We start from the raw sequence: 21,270 nt of genomic DNA, 5'->3' as shown, positions 1-21,270 counted from the left end.
GGATCATGCTAAAATTTGGTAAAGATGGAAAACATAATCTGGAATAACACAGACAACTAAGTTTTATTAATTCAGTTCAGACGAAGTCGCGGGCGACATCTAGTCTTGAATAATTCGAATGATACAATCTAACAACAGTGAAAATGGAATGCGCAACTCCCCAAACAAGGGTATGTGGTATGAATTTTTTATTACTTAAAATATCAACGTATCTATACGTTACTTGGGTAAAGCAAACAACAGCCCTCTCCCTCTTTTCACCCCCTACCGCCCTGGTACCAGCCGGGGCTAAGCACGGCCCGGAAGACTTGCCTCGTATCGATCCTATGTTAATTTGCCGACTTAACTTAGATTTATTGATGGCAATTCGAAACCCGGGCAATGATGCGAATGGAAATGTTTACAGCTATGTATTGATGTGATTAAATATTAAATTTATGTTATACTAGCTGTCGACTTCGTCTGCTTGGCATTAAAAAAACTTAGTATATGTCTATGTGTTCTTTCTGAATATGTTCTACATCTGTGCCTAATTTCATCGAGATCCGTTGAGTCATTCGTTCTAACAAACATCCATCAATCCATCTAAACTTAACCATTTATATATTGGTAAGATTTCTGAGCAGAAATATATGTCAAATTATTACAGTTTCTTCAAAATAAGTTTTAAAAACACATAACATAAGAAATTTAAGTAAATCCCTACTGCATTTAATAGAGAATCATATTATTATTAATATTAACTAGGAAATAACGAATTAAAAAAAAATACACAAGTAGCAATGTGACCCGAGAACAATTTTGCGAACAAATTCCTTTTAAACATCAGGACAATAAATTAAAAAGCTACCGGTAAATCGCGAAGTATTTAAAGGTTCTTTTGGTAAGTTCCTATGCGGCCAGCGTCCCGCGGCGCAAATCCCCGCGCATCGAGTGCGTTGTAATCGATGCTTCAACAATCGATTTACTTAGAATTATCGATATTTTTGATTGTACAATCAACGAGAAAAGTGTTAAAAATATAATAAAATATACAGACAAGTAAAAGATGTATTGATGCAATTTTACAAGATGTCACATTTTTAAAATTTTTCACAATCAAAACTGTCAAGACATTGTATGTTATAAGGGTGAAAGAATTGACGCAAACAAATGTCATTCAGTAGTATATGTGTCGTTGATTATAATTACAAATCAGTTAACCTTGGCATACAAAACGTGTGGTAATGGGAACCAACACTCATCGACCCTAACTCTAACAATCAATACGAAGTACATGTAATCAATCGGCGTACATCCTAAGAACAATGGAATAATGATAATTGCACAACATTAATTAAGATTCATTAATAATTGCTGGTGCAAAAAAACTTAAAACAATGATAAAATAAAAGATGAACGGAGAATTTTTGTATTTCAAAGTCGTATACCTAAATAATTACCTGATGACACGGTTACGCTTCGTAGATTCAAAATTAATACTTTTTGTTACTTATGACAAAGTAAAAGTAATTAAAAAGTGACTCATCAATATACTTATAAAAGTGTTCTACGCGATTGTACTTTCGGACAGACAAGTGAGTTACAATTCACGTCGTCAATACGTTAAGTGGCCGACTGTACAATAAAACATATAGCAATAGCCCCCCACTGATTTTTATATTCTGAACTCGTTCAGAATAAAATTATAAAGGGCATTAATAACTCACTAAGTGATATATGTATAAATTGGTAGCCGACGTATGCAAAGTGGGTAGGTTATACTTTTTGTGAGTTGGATTTACGCGCCCAATTACCGTAGGTATATCTTGTATTGATTTGTTTTACTGTCCGCTTGTTACATCTCCTTTTTTTTTAATCGCTTCTTGCTATCTGTCTTTGAATTCTTTAAATTTAAATATTCAGAGTGTCTTTAATTTAATTAATTAAATAGTAGTAAATACTCGTAAAGACAAAGTTAACTTCTTTTTATTTGTATTTTAAATTGTAGCAAAGTACAATACAACCTTATTCAAAGTCATAGTTAAAAAAATATTCAGAACCAATGTAACTGGCCACAAAAAATCTTTATTTTTACTTTTATAAAAAAATTTACTTTATCATTTTAAAATTAAAAATTCACTTTATAATTATTATTTCCAACTTTATTTTACTCTTCTCTATTTGTTTGTTTTACATTGTTTTAAACGACTTTGTTCTTTTTATTTTAGAAGTTAATTAATATTCGTTACATGTCCGAACGTTATTTCAAGTACATTGCCCAGAATTTTACATTTAAAAAGATTTTATGTTAAAATTAAAAAGAAATAAATAGCGAAATGTTTTGAAGTGAACGTAATTGTCAATTTGAAGCACGATTTTAAAACTGATACATCATGTATTTTTTTCTAATTGAACTTCTTGTTATTGGTTATATCAAAAAATACCAACTTTATCACCGGGAATTTCAGCTGCCTTCTGGTACTTTTTATTTTGTTCAATTTTGAAAGCCTTTGATAATTAAAAAAAACACAATAATAAGAGATTAAAACAGTAGTCCTTAAAGTTGTCATAACCTCAACAAAACATATGACATCACAAATCTAAGCAATCGTAAAAATCGATTCGGAATAATATCGATTACGTTCCGCGGAATCGAGATCTCGTCGAGAGGCGAGCGCATTTATTAATAAGCGTAGAGCGCTATAAAATATTCAGACAGCATTAAATACGTATCGTGAAACACATTTATAAGTAATTGAATACAATCGGTATGCGGGATCGATTCTAAACTCGATATCTCGCTTTGAATGCTTTAAATTGGCGTTTTATTAGTTGAATTATTTAATTCGTACTTTCTTGCGTAACTGTAGTAGCACGTTTGACCTTTAGTTAACTTTTAATTATATAACAAAATATCTTGATGGTTGATCAGATATCTGATAAATAGAATAGCTTTAAAATATAGTCGAACCTGGATAAAGGAGAATCCAAGAAACTGTGATATTTGAATTTCTTGTTTATTCAGATCGTTTGACAGGACCAGACAATGAGTCTAGCTTAAAGAAGTTTCTCGTTTATACAGTTTTTGTTTCCCAAGATCGATTCTATGTATGTTTTGCGATTAGTAAATCAATTGTAGAAAACATCTTTTGGTTGAATATATTTGCTTGCATTCATTGAACACCGATTTAGTCCATATTGTAGGAGGCCTTGTAAAGGGAAATTAATTACTATTCCACATACCTTGGAAATAGCTCTTGGTGCGCAGATAGCTGACGGAGAGTCGTAGAATGGAGAGACGGTCCAACTTGCTGAGGATGTTCTGCTCGAAGGGCAATAGTGAAGCGAGCGTGTCCAGCTCCGCGTTGAGACGCTCGCGGTGCCGCTTGCTCGGGTTGCTCTTCGTGACGCCGTCCTTTGATGGTGGCTTGATACTGGAACAATAGAAACATTTTTAAGTTTATGATACGATACTGTTTATTTGTGTTATGTGTACTGAGTATTCTGTATCCTCGCAAAAAGTGTTATTGTTTTTTTTTATTTGTAAGTCTGTGGGATGTATCATATTCCACAAGAGTAGGAGTAATTTGGGAATCGAAAACTTTTTTTACCTCGTTTGCCACTTTCTACTGTAGAAAAATGTATTTCCAAAATAATTGTAAAACATTTTAAACGAAAATGTGTAAAAAAAGTTTAATTTTACCAAGTAAAAATAGCACATCCGTTACTTCACACTAGTATTAGCGACATTATCACGGCGAGCTTTAGAAGCCGAAAAAGCTCAGCACTCGAGCTTTATCCTCAAGTTATGCAAACAAGCTTGCGTGACTGAACACTCGTTAGACCAGCTACCGTTCCTAACTCGATGTCACTAGTTACTTGATATGACTGATCTGAATGTTAGTTACTCTGTGCACATCACAAGTAATAGCTTAAATTTATTACTAACGAAATTGTTAATAAAATGTTCAAATTAGATTTTTAAAGGTGCTATTATAACTAGTTCCCAAATCTTAAAGAAATGATAATTCTTTTCTCCTTGCATATTTTCTTAATTATTACATAATAAGCTATACTCATCCTTTTTAGGGTTCCGTTCCTGATAAGAAAAAAACGGAACCCTTATATCACTTTGTTGTCCATCCGTCTGTCTGTCAAGATCTTTTTTTGATTATGTAAGTTAACTTTACTATTGATTTTCTTAATTTTAATTAGATAAACTGACTTGATCTTATTAAAGACATTGATTAAAGAAGAAATACATAAAAAAAACGATGTAAAAAAAATCTTAAATTATTTCACGTCGATATAGATACTTTTCTAATGTGGTCCATTTAATTATCATTTGTTAACATAAAAATACAAGTGAAACAAACAAAATAACCTATTTGTTTTAGTTAATTTGTGCTACACGTCTCTGCCATAGGTTACTTTTAAATTAGTAATGTAGACGTTAGATGGCATAGAGTCGATGATTAATATTTTATAATAATATAATTTATCATATATATTTAACAAATATTATAAATATTTAACAAATGTATATGATAAAGTATATAAGTCTAAAATACTTAGCATAAATACTTGAGCGTCGATGGCTCAGGGGTGAAACACTTGACTTGCAATCTGCAGGTCCTGGGTTCGAATCCCGCCATGTACCAATGTGTTTTTCGATTTCCGATTTACATATGTACATTTATTCGACGTTCTTACGGTGAAGGAAAACAGCGTGATGAAACCTGCACATATCTGAGAAGAAATTCAAAGATATGTGTGAAGTCAACCAACCTGCACTTGGCCAGCGTGGTTGAATATGGCCTAATCACCCTTAACTTAGAGTAGGCTCCGAGCCCCTCGGTGGGGACGTATAGTGAGCTGATGATGATGGTTTGTTAAATTACTGTTAAATATTGCATTTAGACAAACCATCGGAATTATTAATAATAGAACCAACATATAAGTAGATTGTGTAGCATAGATAAAATAAGATATTAAAAATACCTTTTAGGTTAGTAAAAGAATATTTACCTCGAGATTTAATTGCCAAAGCAGCCACACAAAGAAGCATTTTTATCAAGAGAGACAACAGTAAATATGTCTTTCGTAAGTCTCGGCGATGGTATATTGTGCAATTAAAATAAAACTTATTAGCCTACTCCATGTAGTCTCTGTTCGGAACGACTGCATTACATTCGGGCATTACTCATTGCCGCCCGCCGTTTTTGTTGATTTATTCAGAGGTGGGATATCAAACGTACCACGGCCTTTGATAGCCCGCAACAATTTGTATTCATACATGATAAACTTAACTTTGTAAATTACAACCTAACTACATATGTTTAAGGTTCAAAATAAGAATTGTAGATATGATGCTGGTAATCGAATAAATCAATGACCGATTATTTCTATAAATCGTAACTCGATTAAGTTATAATCGACAACTGTTATAATCGGCCTAGGTAATGTCGTGCGGATAATATATAGATTACTAGTTGTCGCCCACGACTCGAAAACGAAAAACTATTTAATAGTCTATGTGTTCTTCCAGACTATGTTCTACATATATGCCAAATTTCATCAAGATCCGTTGAGCTGTTCCGGAGATACCTTGCAACAAACATCCATCCATACAATCTTTCGCATTTATAATAATAGTAAGATTACATAAAATATATTTTGGTATCCATCCAATACCTCGTCTAATCCACATTCCCTTCTCAATATTTTTTTAATAGCAATGAATCGGAAGGGCAGAATAACTAGATCTGGGCCACCGGGATGTCGAATTGCTTAAACTTCACGCTTGTCTTCTGTATAGTCGTGGTATAGCATCGATCAAGCAGGCTATCCCTACAGCAGCCAATGCTGCTGCAGACTCTACCACACTACGTGTCAATATAGCTAGTATTGGAAAGTTTTAATTAAATTTTGCAATATCGGATTGTCTATGCTTTGATTATTAACACGTCAAATGGAAATATAACTGTATAAATTCAGTTTTTACAATTAAATAAAACGGTTCTAGATCAGATTCCATTTTAAAGTCGATTTGAACGTGTCACAGCTGAAAAGCGTAACCGAATCGTGTTAATTAACGATTTATAACTGCTCTGTTATTCGAAAACCGTTTTATTCGGATTCAATTGTTTTTTAACTGTTCGAAATTCAAACGAATATCCTAATTATTTTCAAGATAAAAAATACAATGTTACATGTGCATGTGACTACACCATAGCGTAACGTCATAGCTCTTAAGGTGGCAAAGGAGCGAGCGACCACATGAAATCGTTGAAATAGCAAAGCGACTGTTGCTCATAGACATACGCAATTGCATATGCGTTGTGTACCTTTAATCGACAGAAAAGGAAATGCACAGAAAGAGAATATTTTCCCTTCCCATGCATCCTCTCATCCGAAAAATCCATTTCCACTTTCCATTCTTTTATTATAAGATAAAGAGTGGGAAGGGGAAGAGGACTAAAATTAAACTTCCACTTCACGCCTGTCGTGTGGTAGTAGTATTGTACCGGGCGGACCGGCGAATTCGTGCGAAGATGTTAAAGTGGGCTCTACCACTGATATCAGGCATAATATGTAAATTATATAAGTAAACTAAAAGTAATAGCGTTGTGATTTACAAAGCGTTGCTATTATTCGAATCGAAACAATCGTAGCGCAAGGAACAGCTGATTCTCATACTTAAGTGTAATTTGTCCAAACTCTAACGAACATTTAATCGGACCGACTTAATCGTGCTTTTGATTTATAACTGTACGCTGAATAAGTTTTAGAACATTTTGTTACCGTTATGTTGTTTAGGGGAAGGCATGGAAAATGCAAGACTGTAAAAGTTCAATAATGTTCTTATACTATTTTTTACATCTAGGGAGCGCTTATGTACTATTTAGTTTTACTTTAATCCACTATTCCTATACACTTACAGCGACTCAAAAGTGGGTTTTAGTCTCCGACGCAAGAGATCTTAATCTACCTAGATTCTACATAAATGTATCGACTGGCGTCTCTATAAATTATTTCTTCTTAAATCTTTAAAATAAAGACATAGACAATTTCTAATAATATTCATCTTATTACTTATAATGTGAGTTCTTGCGTAGAAACTTTAACGGTTATGCACTTTGCATTTTCTTACTTTCTTTAAAAAAATAACAAAGAGATAGTTTTTATTTAAGCCGCTTATTCTACTGTCTTGTCTATTAAAATAAATCTTACTGTTGTATTATAAATTGTTTAGATGAAATCACTAGTAAGAAACCGTAAATATATATAATTATATGCGTATTAAATACGCTACTTATATATTATAAAAAACTAGGTGTCGCCCGCGACTTCGTCTGCTTGGCATTAAGTTAATTAGTTGCTTATGTGTTCTTCCTGAATATGTTCTATATGTATGGCAAATTTCATCGAAATCCATTGGGCCGATTTAGAGATACCTTTTAACAAATATCCATCCGCCCATCCATCCATACATTCACCCATTTATCTCAACATTTCGAATTTATAATATTAGTAAGAAATTAGACAATGGTGGTAAAATATATTATCAAGGGATCTCTTAATTTGCTATGATTTTTTCCGAAAGTAATTAATCGGAACAGTTTATAATCTTTCGTCGCCACAATTCTATAGCTTACAATTGTGAATAGATCTTTAACAAATCAATCAGATTGTACGATAAAACAAGTTAAATACACGCGTCCAATTAAAAGAGTGAACGAGTGAATGACCAGGGCACAGACGGTGAGTGAATGGGTGTCGTGCAGTCATGCGAGCGCGCTGTCACGCATCCAACGAAAACGAAATCTTTACTACACCTTCTGTAGGCTAAAGGCCCTGTGTCACGAACAGTCAAGGGCCCTCGTAACGTGTTGCTGAATGATATGCGAGGTTGTATCGGTCACGGTATTGTTGACTACTGGATTATTCCCAAGTTGTTGCAAACATCTTGGAATCTGTAGGGTACTATACGGATTTTCATAAGCCTACTATATATCCCTACTGACGGATTCGTAGCTTACCCTAAGTTACCATACTCTACCCTAAGTTCTAGACGGTCAAATATAATTTTCCTAATGTAAATAAGATCAGTTGATGCTTAGTATAGGACTTTTTTAGATGAATAAAAACGCCAAACTCTTTTAAAAACTTTTTTTTCAGGCTTTAAGACTTATTGGCTTTACAAGATTTTAACCCTATTATAATTGGGGATAGAATACTCTTTTACTATCATATATACCTCATTAGTGTAAATATTACTGGCAGTTAAATTTAACAGTAACATAAATATTAGTTTGTAATGTAAGGTAATTTACATGAATATTTGGCCGTAGGCTATCTCCACCTCTCCTCTAAAAAAATATCATTAAACAAAAAACTACGTAGGAAATAGTTTAGGTTGCGTCATAGGGACTGTGTTTACATGTCTGTCCGTCATATGGTATAATTATAAGTGCATTAGGAAGGTCGATGACCGATGGGTTAAGGTCGTCTTTTGTTTTTGGCTATGAACCACGAGGGCCTCACACGAACTCAATTGAAAGGTTAAAAGGAAATTATAAAATAGTCGCTTTCAGCCGACTGACAGTTAAGTAACATGCTTTATTATACAGCCATATGTAAAGTAAACAACCAAAACTGATTTTGGAGAGTGTAGAGAAGCTATTGGATTTAATTTCTTCAAATAGTCAGACCCATTGGTTACCTAATTAACATTACTAATATTATAAATACTTTGATAATATCCAACTGATCTAATTCGTTAACTGATTGCCGTACATATTTCTGAGTTGACAATCATAGCATAGCCCGAAACTAAACGCAGACCCCGTGATAGAACTGCCGGCGTACAGTGTACTACCTCTGCCCCACTTCCATATGACATTTAGCCAAGTTAGTCATTAGTCATATTCATAGTCATATGACATTTAGCCAAGTTAGTTATTATTTTATTAGTCTTATTTATTTTTCGCTTGTTTAATTTTTATGTTAAGGTCATTATTATAATTCAATAAAGCTCTAGCAATCAATTTGTTTATCATTCGTACTCAGAGTACTGCAAAAAAACAATTGCATCTCAACCTTCGCTGTGTAATTAAATAATCGAATACAAAGAAGAAAACCTGAGGAGAACAATGAACATTATGTACAATAATAATACAAAGGAAATTTAACTTTAATAGCATAAAAATGAAATTCAAAATAATTCGACAGCAAAAATTTAATTTAAAATTATTTTTCATCTTGTTAGAGCCAAATGATTGTTAGTACACATTGTTGTACAAGGAAAAAACATCTTAAAATCATGGTACGTAAAGTTGTTTTTTGTTTACGTAGATAAATCATGTTTATAGTTGGCTGCATATGTGTGCCAAGTAAAATTAAGTATGCCAATATCATAAGTGTTTTCGCTTCATTGCGTACAGCCTTCGTCAGAATGGCCGTTTTCCGTCGATTTTTCTCGCATACTTCTATTCCAGTCAAGGCCTTACATATGGGAAGAGTTTTTTATTCACAACGGAGATTAAATTACTAATATTATTACTAAACTAGCTATTACCCGCGAATCCGTCCGAACGGAATAAAAAAAACTTAATCAGTAGCCCATTTGTTCTACTACACTGTGTTCTACATGAATGCCAAATTGCTTTGCAATTTATACAGCCGTTCCCCATATCTTCAAACAAACATCCATCCATTCATCAATCCAAACGTTCACATTTATAATATTAGTAAGATGTAACCTTAACTAGAAGCATTGTAAAAGTATTATAGAATAAAAACTGGCCAATACAATCTTTTATCCACTTCTATCTCTTAATAGTCAACTTTGATTCGATCTTAGTAACCTTGTTCAAGATCTTTGCGAAACAACTATTCGTATTCTAGGATTCTTTGACTCTATCAACAGTTAAGTAAGAGCAAGAGCAAAAGACCAATTAATTAAAATAAAATCTTACAGAGACTTACTTTTTCAATTGCGTTAACCTTGAATCTTACTAATATTATAAATGCGAATGTTTAGATGGATGGATGTTTGAAGGTCGGCTGCAAGAATCTTGCTGAAATTTGGTATAGATGTAGAACATAGTCTGGAAGAACACATAGGCTACTTATTAAGTTTTTTTTTTATTCCACGCGTAAGGAATCGCGGGCGACAGCTTTTGTTTGAGCAGCGATTGTTTGATATTGAAATTTATCCTACCTTCTTCAATTTACACAAGGCTTGCATTTGTTTTTTATAGAGTTGTCGATAAAAGTAGTGGTCATATAACAGGCAAAGTGAAATTGTCGTATTATTTTACGTGAAAAGAAAATCTACAATTATTCAAGTTATTTCTCCTTCATATTGCGCCTATGTTTTTTCCTTGGTAGTGTCAATCGTAGTGGTAATGCTTGAGTTGACTTGACTCATTTTATGTTTCTTTCAATGTTTATGTTGACGGACCGTATCACACATCGTTGTCTTAGAAATCAGGTTTTTTTCGTATTAATTTTATGCCAGTGTTATTCCTCACTTTTGTGATTTATTTTTTATCATTTTCTATTGTTTTTAGTGTAGTATACAGAGTGTTTCAAATAAAAATGTGCATAAACCCTCTTTATATTCTTACAACGAACCTTATTCAATTTTTCTTACAATGTTGGCTAAATTATTGGTTGTTTGTATATTTTCTTTGTGTTTTTTCCTTTGTAATTGTGTGATAATTTTATCTGACTTTTGCAAAGATTATAAATGGGAATATTTAGATTGATGGATATTTGTTTGAAGGTATCTCCGGAACGGTTTAACAGACCTCGATGAAATTTGGCATACATATAGAACAATAGTTTGGAAGAGCACATAGGCTCCTTATTATGTTTTTTTTTAATTCCGCGCGGACGGAGTCGCGGATAACAGCTAGTATGTAAATAAATAAGTTACATTACGAGCTTAGCTCTTGCTGTAAATTGAATACTGTAAACCAAAATATATTTTTTTTACAAACCAAGGCACATTTTATTTTATACTTGAATAAAAAAAAACTACAGCATGTTAACTTTGCACGTAAATGAATGTTTTAACATGCTGTGAACACAGTTCATGAGTATTGTAAATGGCACAAAGTTGAAATAACTGTTGTTCAAATGATTACTGCAAATCACTCCAATTGTCCGCAAATTGCTCGACGGTCGTTGTTTGCGATATAACTAGTAGCATTTGCTATTATAGTGACGAGTAATGTGTGATCACAAAGTTAATTTTTAAAATATACGAGTATGGGGTACATTAGATAGGTAAGTCCCTGTCAAAAATATTCGAATAATTAACCTAACAGCAACCGCTTGACGGCGAACTAATTTTAATCTTCTTTCTCTTTCCATATATAAAAAAGTGGATTTGTTGCAGGAAGGGATGCATGGGAAGGGGAAATATTCTCTTTCTGTGTATCTCCTCCTAAATCGATTAAAGATAGGCAACGCAACTGCAATTGCCGATGTGTATGAGGAACAGTCGCTTCGTTATTACGACGAATTCAGGCTGGCTGTTTGTTTGTTTGCCACCTTATAATATAAAAAAAAACAATCTTATTTTTCTGATACCATTCTCATTCGATCTGCATTTTAGAAGCAACAGTTCTGAATAGCGAACGGATTTAATTTGGACTTGACATTACTCGAATCTTTTCCTGTACGATTAATACTTCGTATTTATTACTCTTGCTAACCATACTACGATTAAACCGAATAGATACAATAAATTACAGACAACACAAGTATCATGATCACTTGTGCCGCATTTAACCGTGCAAATAACAATAGATAGGCGCCCCGCAGACAATGGACAAGGGCGCATTGTGGACAGGCATAGTGTAGAGTATAGACGTCACCCTAACGTTAACTCCTGTCAAAATACAAAGGGCCCCCGCTTTGTACCGCAACATTGATACGAGGGTTGTATTTGGAATGGCCACGTTTAGGGTTGGGCGTGAAAATCGGTAAAAAGTATCTAATATAAGTATATGAATGGTGTTGTATGTTTTCGTGAAAGTGTTTTGTGAATATTTCAAATGCAAAATGCTGTACAATACGTGAATACATTTAATTACTTCATGTTATCTGTGCAAATAAAATTAGCTGTCGCCCGCAACTCTAATCGCACGACATTAAAAAAAGGAGCCTATGTGTTCTGCTTTTCTTTGTCTTATATTCAAGCCAAATTTCATCGAATTTTCCATGAAGGTGTTCTAGAGATACCTTGTACCAAACATCCATCCATCCATCCATCTAAACATACATTTAATTTATATTTGTTTTTAGTATATTCAAAAATGTGACTATTTTCTGGAAAAATTGCTCCAAAGATCGCATACAAAAAACAAAGTTTTTTATTATTCTTGTAATTTAAATTAGTCTTACTCTTGTTTATAGAAATTTTATCATGGTATAAAGTTACTTTCAGAATATACGCAGAAGAAATAGTAACAGAACATTCTAAACATTAATTACGCGAAGACCCTGAGCGAGCTTAATATAATTTTAATAGCGACCGATCTCTGGCCGAAAACAATTCCGTTAACTTTTTTATCAATGTATTAACTGCGAGGTGAAAGTTTATATTACTCCTTACATATTTATAGTATGACCATATGACCTTATATCAGGTCTTACTTCTAATATTTGAATTATAATAAATTAACAATTAATTTTTGTTTGAGAGATAATCTCATAGTAAAAACATCGAAGTATTAGAGACACTTACGTTTACGCCAGCGAGACTAAAATACCTAATAATGTAAATTGCATTTAAATAATTCATTATTAACCTGCCCTTATCCCTATCGAGGGTCGGCACAGTATGTACTAATCGTCCATATCCTAATCTACCCCCTTCCTACGCATATCCTCTTTCACACAGTTATTCCATACTTTTTTAAGTTGAAATTATTTAGTTACAATTTAAAACGGTCAGAGACCATCGGATGGGTCAGGTAAATCCAATACATTAACCGCGGCAACCCTCCAGCGGATGGGACAATGGATCCGGCGACCGCACGCGCGTGTCTAATACACTTTAAGTACAGCATTGGAGGGGTTAACTTAAATCGCTGTGCGATTTTGGTTACACTAATGGATTGGAACTGAGCACTGTAAAGGTCCGGAGTTGTCTTTAAATTGTTGAACACAATGTCCCTTAGTAGCATAATAAATTATTTGTATTATTCAATTGGAGTAGAATTGCTTTTTAGCAAGAATTAAGGAATAACGTGCATATGTAACTAATTACCTACTGCAGTATATCTATAGAACTTAGATCCCTTTGAGTCTCAGGCTTTTTTTATATCATAAGATGGAAATAGCGAAGTGACTGTTGCCCATAGACATACGCAATTGCATTGCCTACCTTTATTCGACGGAGAAGAGGATGCACAGAAAGAAAATATTTTTCCGTGCCATGCATTTTCTCATCCGGAAAGTCCACATCTACTTCCCGTCCTTTTCTTGTAAGAAAATGGGCGGGAAGGGAAAGAGGACTAAATTAGGCCTCAAGGACGCATACTTATCAGACGAAACGCGGAATTGCTTCCACTTCACGCCTGTCTTCTGTTTGGTCGTGGTATTTCACCGGCCTAACCGGGCCAATTCGTACGAAGATTTTAAAGTGGGCACTACCACTGTTAAGGATACAGTTAATTAGAAAAGTCGCAAAGAAAATTTTCGCTATTGTGTTTTATATCACGTGAACCTAACATCAAACGGTTACACTGTAAACACATTTATGCAAACATAATAATATAACAGTTAAATTCAAGGAAAGATGCTTCACCTATCAAGTTAACTGTATCCGAGTTTGTTGACGTCATAGAAAAAATATAACAAAAACGCATCAAAACATTAAAATAGAAACAGAGCGAGGGCTGGGCAGTAATCACTGATATATGACTAATTAAAGAGATCATTTGATATGGTCAGAGATTGCTCGAGCGAGGCATCACTTTTTGTGCGAATCTCAGCAACTATGAAGTAAACATTCGATCAACAATGAAGTAAGAAAGTAATTCCAAATAAAGACATAAACGATTAGACCTTTCTAATACTTTCACAATGTCTTCCTTAGTTTCTAAGACCAATGTTTACTGCATAAAACATATAGCTGTCGAAATAGAGATAACAATATATTTTGAACGGGGATTTTAGTCTCAGAAACCAACATTTAGTGGAAGAACAAATATTATAACATAATTAGATGATATTATTAAATATAATTCCATAAAAATGGTATGACCATTGTAATATCAATTGATTTATCACAAAGAACTGAGAAATATAAACAAAATCATACGTTTTAAAACCTCAAACTCTAAATAGCAAACCTGAAACAAAAAAATGTAACAAAATTTTATTTCTGATCCTTTGACAAAAAATTCCAAGCAACTGAAACGATAGCCATAACCAAAACTAAAACTGAATAAAATATGATAAATAAAAATTAAAAATGTTAAAGATAAATAAATATAGAATGCGATTAATTAGTTCCTCCCAATTGGCACAAAATAAAACAATACACGCCCGCAGCGCATGGAACATTCCTTTACGCTCGAACAGAGTTGGAGATACAAAAAAGCGGCGCACGCCGGACCCGCGCGCAGCCGGGCCAATACAGTAGTTCAAACAGTGAAACTCGATATTTGGATCAATAAAGGAGACTACACATTAATTTATTGGAACAGAGTTTTTAGGGCAATTTTTTGGCTCAACATTGGCTGTGATATTACTATAATTGGTCTTATTTAAAGTAGACCAATATGGTTGACTATAACATTTATCATACCTACCACTTCAGTCAACCATGAGGCATACAGCTGCGTCAAAATATCTGCTGCTAGAAAAACAGGAACAAGGAAGTAATCTGCTTTATTTCATCATCAGCTCACTATACGCGTCCACCGAAGGGCTCGGATCCTACCCTAAGTTAAGGGTGATTAGGCCATAGTCAACCACGCTGGCCCAGTACAGGTTGGTTGACTTCACACATATCTTTGAATTTCTTCTCAGATATGTGCAGGTTGCGTCACGATGTTTTCCTTCACAGTAAGAACGTCGGATACTGCTTTATTTACTTCTTTTAATATGGCGCGCGGCGTCACGTTACTGGCCAGTTCGACCACTTTGGCAACGTACCTCTCCCGTGCTACGAAGGAGGTTTATTGCCATAAATACGCCTTATACAGTTATTAAGCTACATAATCTTTCAAATATTAATCGTCAAGACCAATTCATGTTTACTTTTATAAATATAGTGCCATGCCACTCATTCTCTTTGAATAAAACAGAAACAACAATATGTTATACGAGTTTTTAAGTTGTGGAATAATTTGGTGCAGACAAAACTAATGAACAGGTTTCTTAACATTAAAATTCTCGGAATTTAGCGAGATCATTCCGCTTCAGTGGAGCCATCGTTTTTCATAAGACGATGCAAATTTTCTACATCGCACGGTTTATTAATTTAACTAAATGTTTTAACCTCATTTTTTTATTACAGTAAGTTTCTACCAACCAACAAAACACGTGTAAGGAACACATATTCTCTTCTTATTATTCAAGTTATTTTTCGACAGCGAAAGTCTACGCGTTACATAAATTTTACCATGTTATTTGTGACAAAACTTACTGAATAAAACGCTTGACTAGGAATAACTAAATAAAAACATTTTACGTATTTGAAGTTCTTCATACTTTTAGCTGAAACAAAACCTAAACGTGATTTCAATCTCACGCATCTTTTCAACAACCCAGGCCTTCTACATTGTAACTGTAAGTCAGTTAAGACAATTTAATTCTTTTTGAAATAAACGTATATTTTTGTGAGTGCTTAGTTAAAATATGACAAATACCTTTATTATAAAAAGTTTCTTCTTAACGATTTGAGTATTCGAATAAAAATTAAAAAAAGCAAAAAAGATGATTTGTATTTTTACTATATCTTTATTTAAACACGAGATAGTTTAATTGAGAAATTGTTTATTGCTATTTTCAAAATGTTATGAATAAATTCATTAGTCATCCTATTTCACGTAAATCAAACTTAAAGAATTTATTTCGAACCAAATCCATGCAATCAGATTGAAAATTTGATGCAAAATATTCAATAACATGCCCAAAAATATCATTACTTCTAAAGAGTGATTCAAACCCTAAAAGTCCTAAAAATGTATATTTCTTTAACTTTACCTTATTGTTTATTTAAAAAAATAATGTCAATCGAAGTCTAGGAAGCATCGGTATTCAAGCAACCGCGTGATTACGAAAATACGCAAACGATATTCATAAACAACATGACAAAATGATTGAAAACAAAATCCGTTGAAAAATAACCTAAAAGCGCACGCCCCTGTGACCTCCAATTAATTAACTTTTAAAAATTTCTACCACAATACTGTTGTATAAATATCATTTTAAATTAACTTGTTAATTGTTTGAATGCGATTTGCAACATAAATAACTTGCATTTGTCTGATAATTTAAATAAAAAACAAAATATTCGAAACAATAATTTAGCTTAAAATCTACAGCCTCCCAATGTACCAATCTGTTATGCTACAAATATATTCAATTACAGAATATTCAAAATAAAAGATCATATTTCTTAACTCTGTTTAAAACTTGTATTATTTAAACAATGTTAAAATATTCTCAACTATTTTCTCATTTGCACCACACGTAGCAGTAGGTGTTACATTGTATGTTATTCCGTTTGTTAGATTTTCTTCATTTGCACTCCCGAACGCGCCGTCAGATCTGTGCGCTTGCGTTCAAACTTTGTGCGCTATCTTACAACGATTTCTTTTTATGCAGTCTATGCTATGATAGGTTCTTTACTTAGATTTATAATTGTATTACAAATAACCTTTAAATTATACAAATAGCTGCACATTTACAACCGAAGTGTACGCTCCGAAGAACACATTTTCCTATGGCGCGCGAACTTTTATTCGCCGTTTTTCTTTCTACGCTAAATCCTACGTATATTTAACATATTTTGATATCAATTAAAGTGAGTAAAATGTACAATGTATGGGGAAAATCTCGAAAGGAAACTCTCTTAACGTTGCGCATAAAAATGGAGCCGCGAAACGCGGACATTGTTGAATTGCCTACTTATTTCTATATGCTAAGACTTATGGAATTACACTGGGCGTTCCCGCTCGCGCGTATCCATGGTAACACCAATAAATAAGCAATTCAACATCAAATAATCCACGGACGACCATTGTAGGAGTGGCTGGTAACGCGATTGTTGGATAATCCCGTGTGTTATACTATTATTGAAGGCGTGTCTGTGATTACATGGACATCGGTCAGTTTAGAGATGCCAGATGCGCTTGTGCCGGCAGCCGGGGAAGCGCGAATGGGGGATAAAGATGCTCGGACGCGGCGGATCGCGACGACTGATTGGCGATCGACCAACTTTCTTCTAACACTACTACATTAAAGTAATTTAATTTAAATCCATCGAACACAATGATTATAATACTGAGTTTACTTCTCTAGGTTTTACAGCGACCACGCCTCTTCGCCAGTCATGGAGAGCTACGCAATGTCACGTGTATCATCTTGTATGCCTATAAATTGCGTTGAAGTCTTTCTGTGATATAAATTGCTATTGTAAAGGTGACAAAATGCAAAATTTTATCGCGAAAAATTCCCTCGATACTTGCGTATCGGTTGGCTTGATATTTAACATACAAAATAACAATAAAGACCTAAATTTAATATGAATTCCGATAGCTAAAAACACTCACTCTCCAATAAAGTTCAGTATACCAATGTTACATCCGGTTTTATTCGAAACTGACAAGCCTTAGCTGAATTTCGATATCAACTGACTGATTCCGTTTGCAAATGTTTTTACTCCAAAAATTCAATATAATATTGTGATCAGACAGAATACATATTTACTATTCCAATAGTTCCATAATTATAAGAATATTCTTGAATACCTTTGGTATTATTCAGTCAGGTTATAAGAAGCAAGTCTATTGTTTAACTTCACAGTGAAAGAAATTGACATATGAAATAGACTAAAGTCTTTATCCATTAACAACACTTAAATTGTAAAAATACTTAAGAAAACAATTGATATGAGGATTAACGTAAGGATTTGGTTCAAGATTTGTAAAATGATAAACGCAAGCCCAAACCAAACAAGTGACTTCCCAAACAATACAGGCTGTTTAATCAAACATTTAAAACACAAAACAATTCAAGCGAAACAGGAGTAAATCTTGAAATACCTGAAATATTTATTAACTAAACAGTGTAAATAAAATCAATTTTATATATATTATTATCAGAAATTAAAATATGTTTAAAAACAAGCAAAAGCTTTAGTTCACCAGCCGTGGTTTTAAAGTGTAATTGACAAACAAAACAAAATACATCTGTGTGCCTGTATTTATTGGATTACCTAGTAAACTGCATTTTAATTGATGAAAGTAAAGTTCGCTAACCGCAAATAGCTAAGCAAGTCAACGTATAAGCCAAGTAAATCCCAGTTAAACCAATAAAAGGGTTTATTAAATGAAAACCTATTGGTAGCAGCAGGCGGGGAATGCATTTTGTTTTATAAAGGAGAGTGCACATTATAAAAAAAACGCAGCGTTTTAACCGCAACGCTAGAGTACATAAATCACTTCATGTTGTCATTAAAATGTAGTTTCAATACGATTGTTTAATAGAAGAATCTATGACTAAATGTAAAAGAATATTTGGCATACTTATCGTTTAAAATATATGAAGTAAGTAGACAAACAAAAGAAGTACGTCTCTTAAATTTGTGATAACAAATAATACGTAAATAATACGATTTGTTGAAATAAAATCTAATCTTGCAATTCAAATAAGTGCGAATAATTTTAATGATATTTATTATTTAAAATTGAAACGTTTTATCGGCGGTTGAAACGCCACAGTTCGAGCGTTTCGTCCGCATGTGCATAACCCTTTACCAGAGTTAAATACGGCTTATTCGATTAGCAAACCTCACTGATTGAATTAAGGTAGGCGCACGAGCTTACCAGACTTAGTTCTCGTAGGGTTTGATTAGTATTATTTCCCGGTTATTTGTACCAGCTACAGTTCAAAGGCTTACTTCTTTTATTGGATAAACCATGCGATATCTAATTCGTAATTCTATTCTAAATACAGCAACGTAAAGGCTTCTAACTTACAACAAATCTATTTAATGCAATACAATTAAAACGATCTGCATCGTTGAAATATTTGTGGTTACTAAAGGCGATGTCATAAGTGTTTTATTCTGTCCAGGATTCCGTATTAAATAAAAAAATAAATAGTAGGAGTTCTTCCAGATTATGTTCTATATGTATGTCAAATTTCATTGAGATCCATTGAGCCGTTCCGGAGATACCTTCAAACAAAACATCCATCTAAACATTCGCATTTATAATATTAGTATGATAAGTTATGATGCTTTCTACTACCAAAAACTTATTGCTTTCTCTTTCACTCTCATTGTAAAACCATAGACGACATAACGTTTCTGTGTAAATTTTGCTGCAGTTGTATTTTAAAAATCAATTCAAATTAAGTCACAAATTTAAATTCTTTATAATATGTTCACTTTAAATAATGGCAACTGCACTGTTTTTTTTTCTTCAAACACTACTTTTAACATGTATGTATTAGTTTAAATGGCAAAAGGAACGCAATGGCGTAGCGCCAAACACATTTAATTTCACCGTCCACAAACACCAAGTAACAAAAGCAGATAACAGAAGGAGTCCAATTATTTTAATAAGTGCAGGCGGTGCAAGGAGGTTGTATATTTTTTTGTATAGAATCGCCTCAACAACCTCTTAGCTGGTTCAACATTTGTAATTTACATAATTCATAATCGCCGCAATGTTCGGTTGTGGTCATAGTTGTAGCGTAAAAAGTTACGGAATTAGAGTCCCTGTATTATTTTAAATCTATATAGAGACGTACATTTTAACTATGTAAGTAATACAATTTTTAAAAAAAATGCACAATTAGTCCTTAATTTGAGAAGTATTTTTACTTCTGTCGCTAACCACGATGATACGACACGATCGTAAATTGTTTTTTTTATGGCCAACAGATGGCGCTGTACTTTGATCGTTTAAAGTAATATAAAATTTGATTCTTCATGACTATATTAGTTATAATTGTAGTATTCAAAAGTAGTTTATAAATTAAAAAAATATTCTAACAATTTTGATTTTATTAAGTATAATTCCGCTAACAGTGGGGCCCCACCTCAATACCTAATCATTTTAATTGCTGACACAGTTGCTTCAAGTTCTACAATAAACAGCATAATACCTTTGTTTTAAAATGAAATGAAAAACTTACGTCCTAGAATTAACAATAAGGAATCGACGGAGAATTCCTATTGAGGTCAACTCTATCATAAACTAATATTGGCGTATTAATTGCATGATTATTCATTGTTTTTGTTTCTGACGCGTTCAATAAACTACGATGCGTAATAAAAGCAATGAATAATAAAAACTCACAGATCTATGGTATTGTTTTGTTTTGACTATTTTTCACATAGCTTTTTTTCAGATTAAAAAAAAAACAAAAAACAAACCATCATACTTTATAAATGCGAAATACTCTAATATTATAACTAAGAAAGTTTGGATGGATGTTTGTTACTATGTATCTCCAAAGCAGCTGAACAAAATTCGATGAAATTTGGTACAGATTTATAACATAGTCTGGAAGAATGCATTGGCTTAGTAAGTTTTTTTTTTAATTACACGTGGAGGGAGTCGCAAGCAAAAGCGATTTGAAATAATTTTAAGCACATTTATATTCGACTAGCTGTCTTCCGCGACTACGTCGCCGGGAAATAAAAAAAAAATAATTCCCGGCAAATATTCGAATTTTTCTCTCCGTAAAAACCATTTTTGAACATCAACGAATATTTCAAAAAAAGAATTGGCCGAATTCGTCCAGGCGTTGTTGAGTTATTCTCTTACCAACACATTTTGCGTTTCATTTTATATATTCAATAAGTTTAAAGGTAATTTAAAATCGTTAGTATTAGCGTCTTTAATTGACAGTCTTATTTATACAAGTTGGGTCTCATCTCGTAACTTTTGCGGGTTTTTATCTCACCAAACCTTTTCTTAATTAGGTACCGAGTCTTCAACGATTTGGTTGTTAAGATTATCTATTGGAATTGATACATTACGATCGGCTGACACTCTTTAAATTTCTAACTTTAAAAGC

At 33.2% G+C, this 21,270-nt stretch overlaps 1 protein-coding gene across 1 annotated transcript in view; it reads right to left on the bottom strand.

Moving 5' to 3' along the window:
• ss (aryl hydrocarbon receptor spineless) overlaps positions 1-21,270 on the bottom strand; it is a gene marked incomplete at its 5' end in the record, with an annotated part of 86,438 nt that overhangs the window by 34,418 nt on the left and 30,750 nt on the right. The window contains one exon of the mRNA XM_013310393.1: positions 3,226-3,416. Within this exon, the coding sequence (XP_013165847.1) occupies positions 3,226-3,416 (191 nt within the window). The remainder of the gene's footprint in view (positions 1-3,225; positions 3,417-21,270) is intronic.

Source organism: Papilio xuthus, unplaced genomic scaffold (assembly GCF_000836235.2).
Source record: "Papilio xuthus unplaced genomic scaffold, Pxut_1.1 DF827714.1, whole genome shotgun sequence".
Lineage (NCBI taxonomy): Eukaryota > Metazoa > Arthropoda > Insecta > Lepidoptera > Papilionidae > Papilio > Papilio xuthus.
The sequence above is the reverse complement of the archived record's forward strand: the minus strand, read 5'-3'. Positions and strand labels throughout refer to the sequence as shown.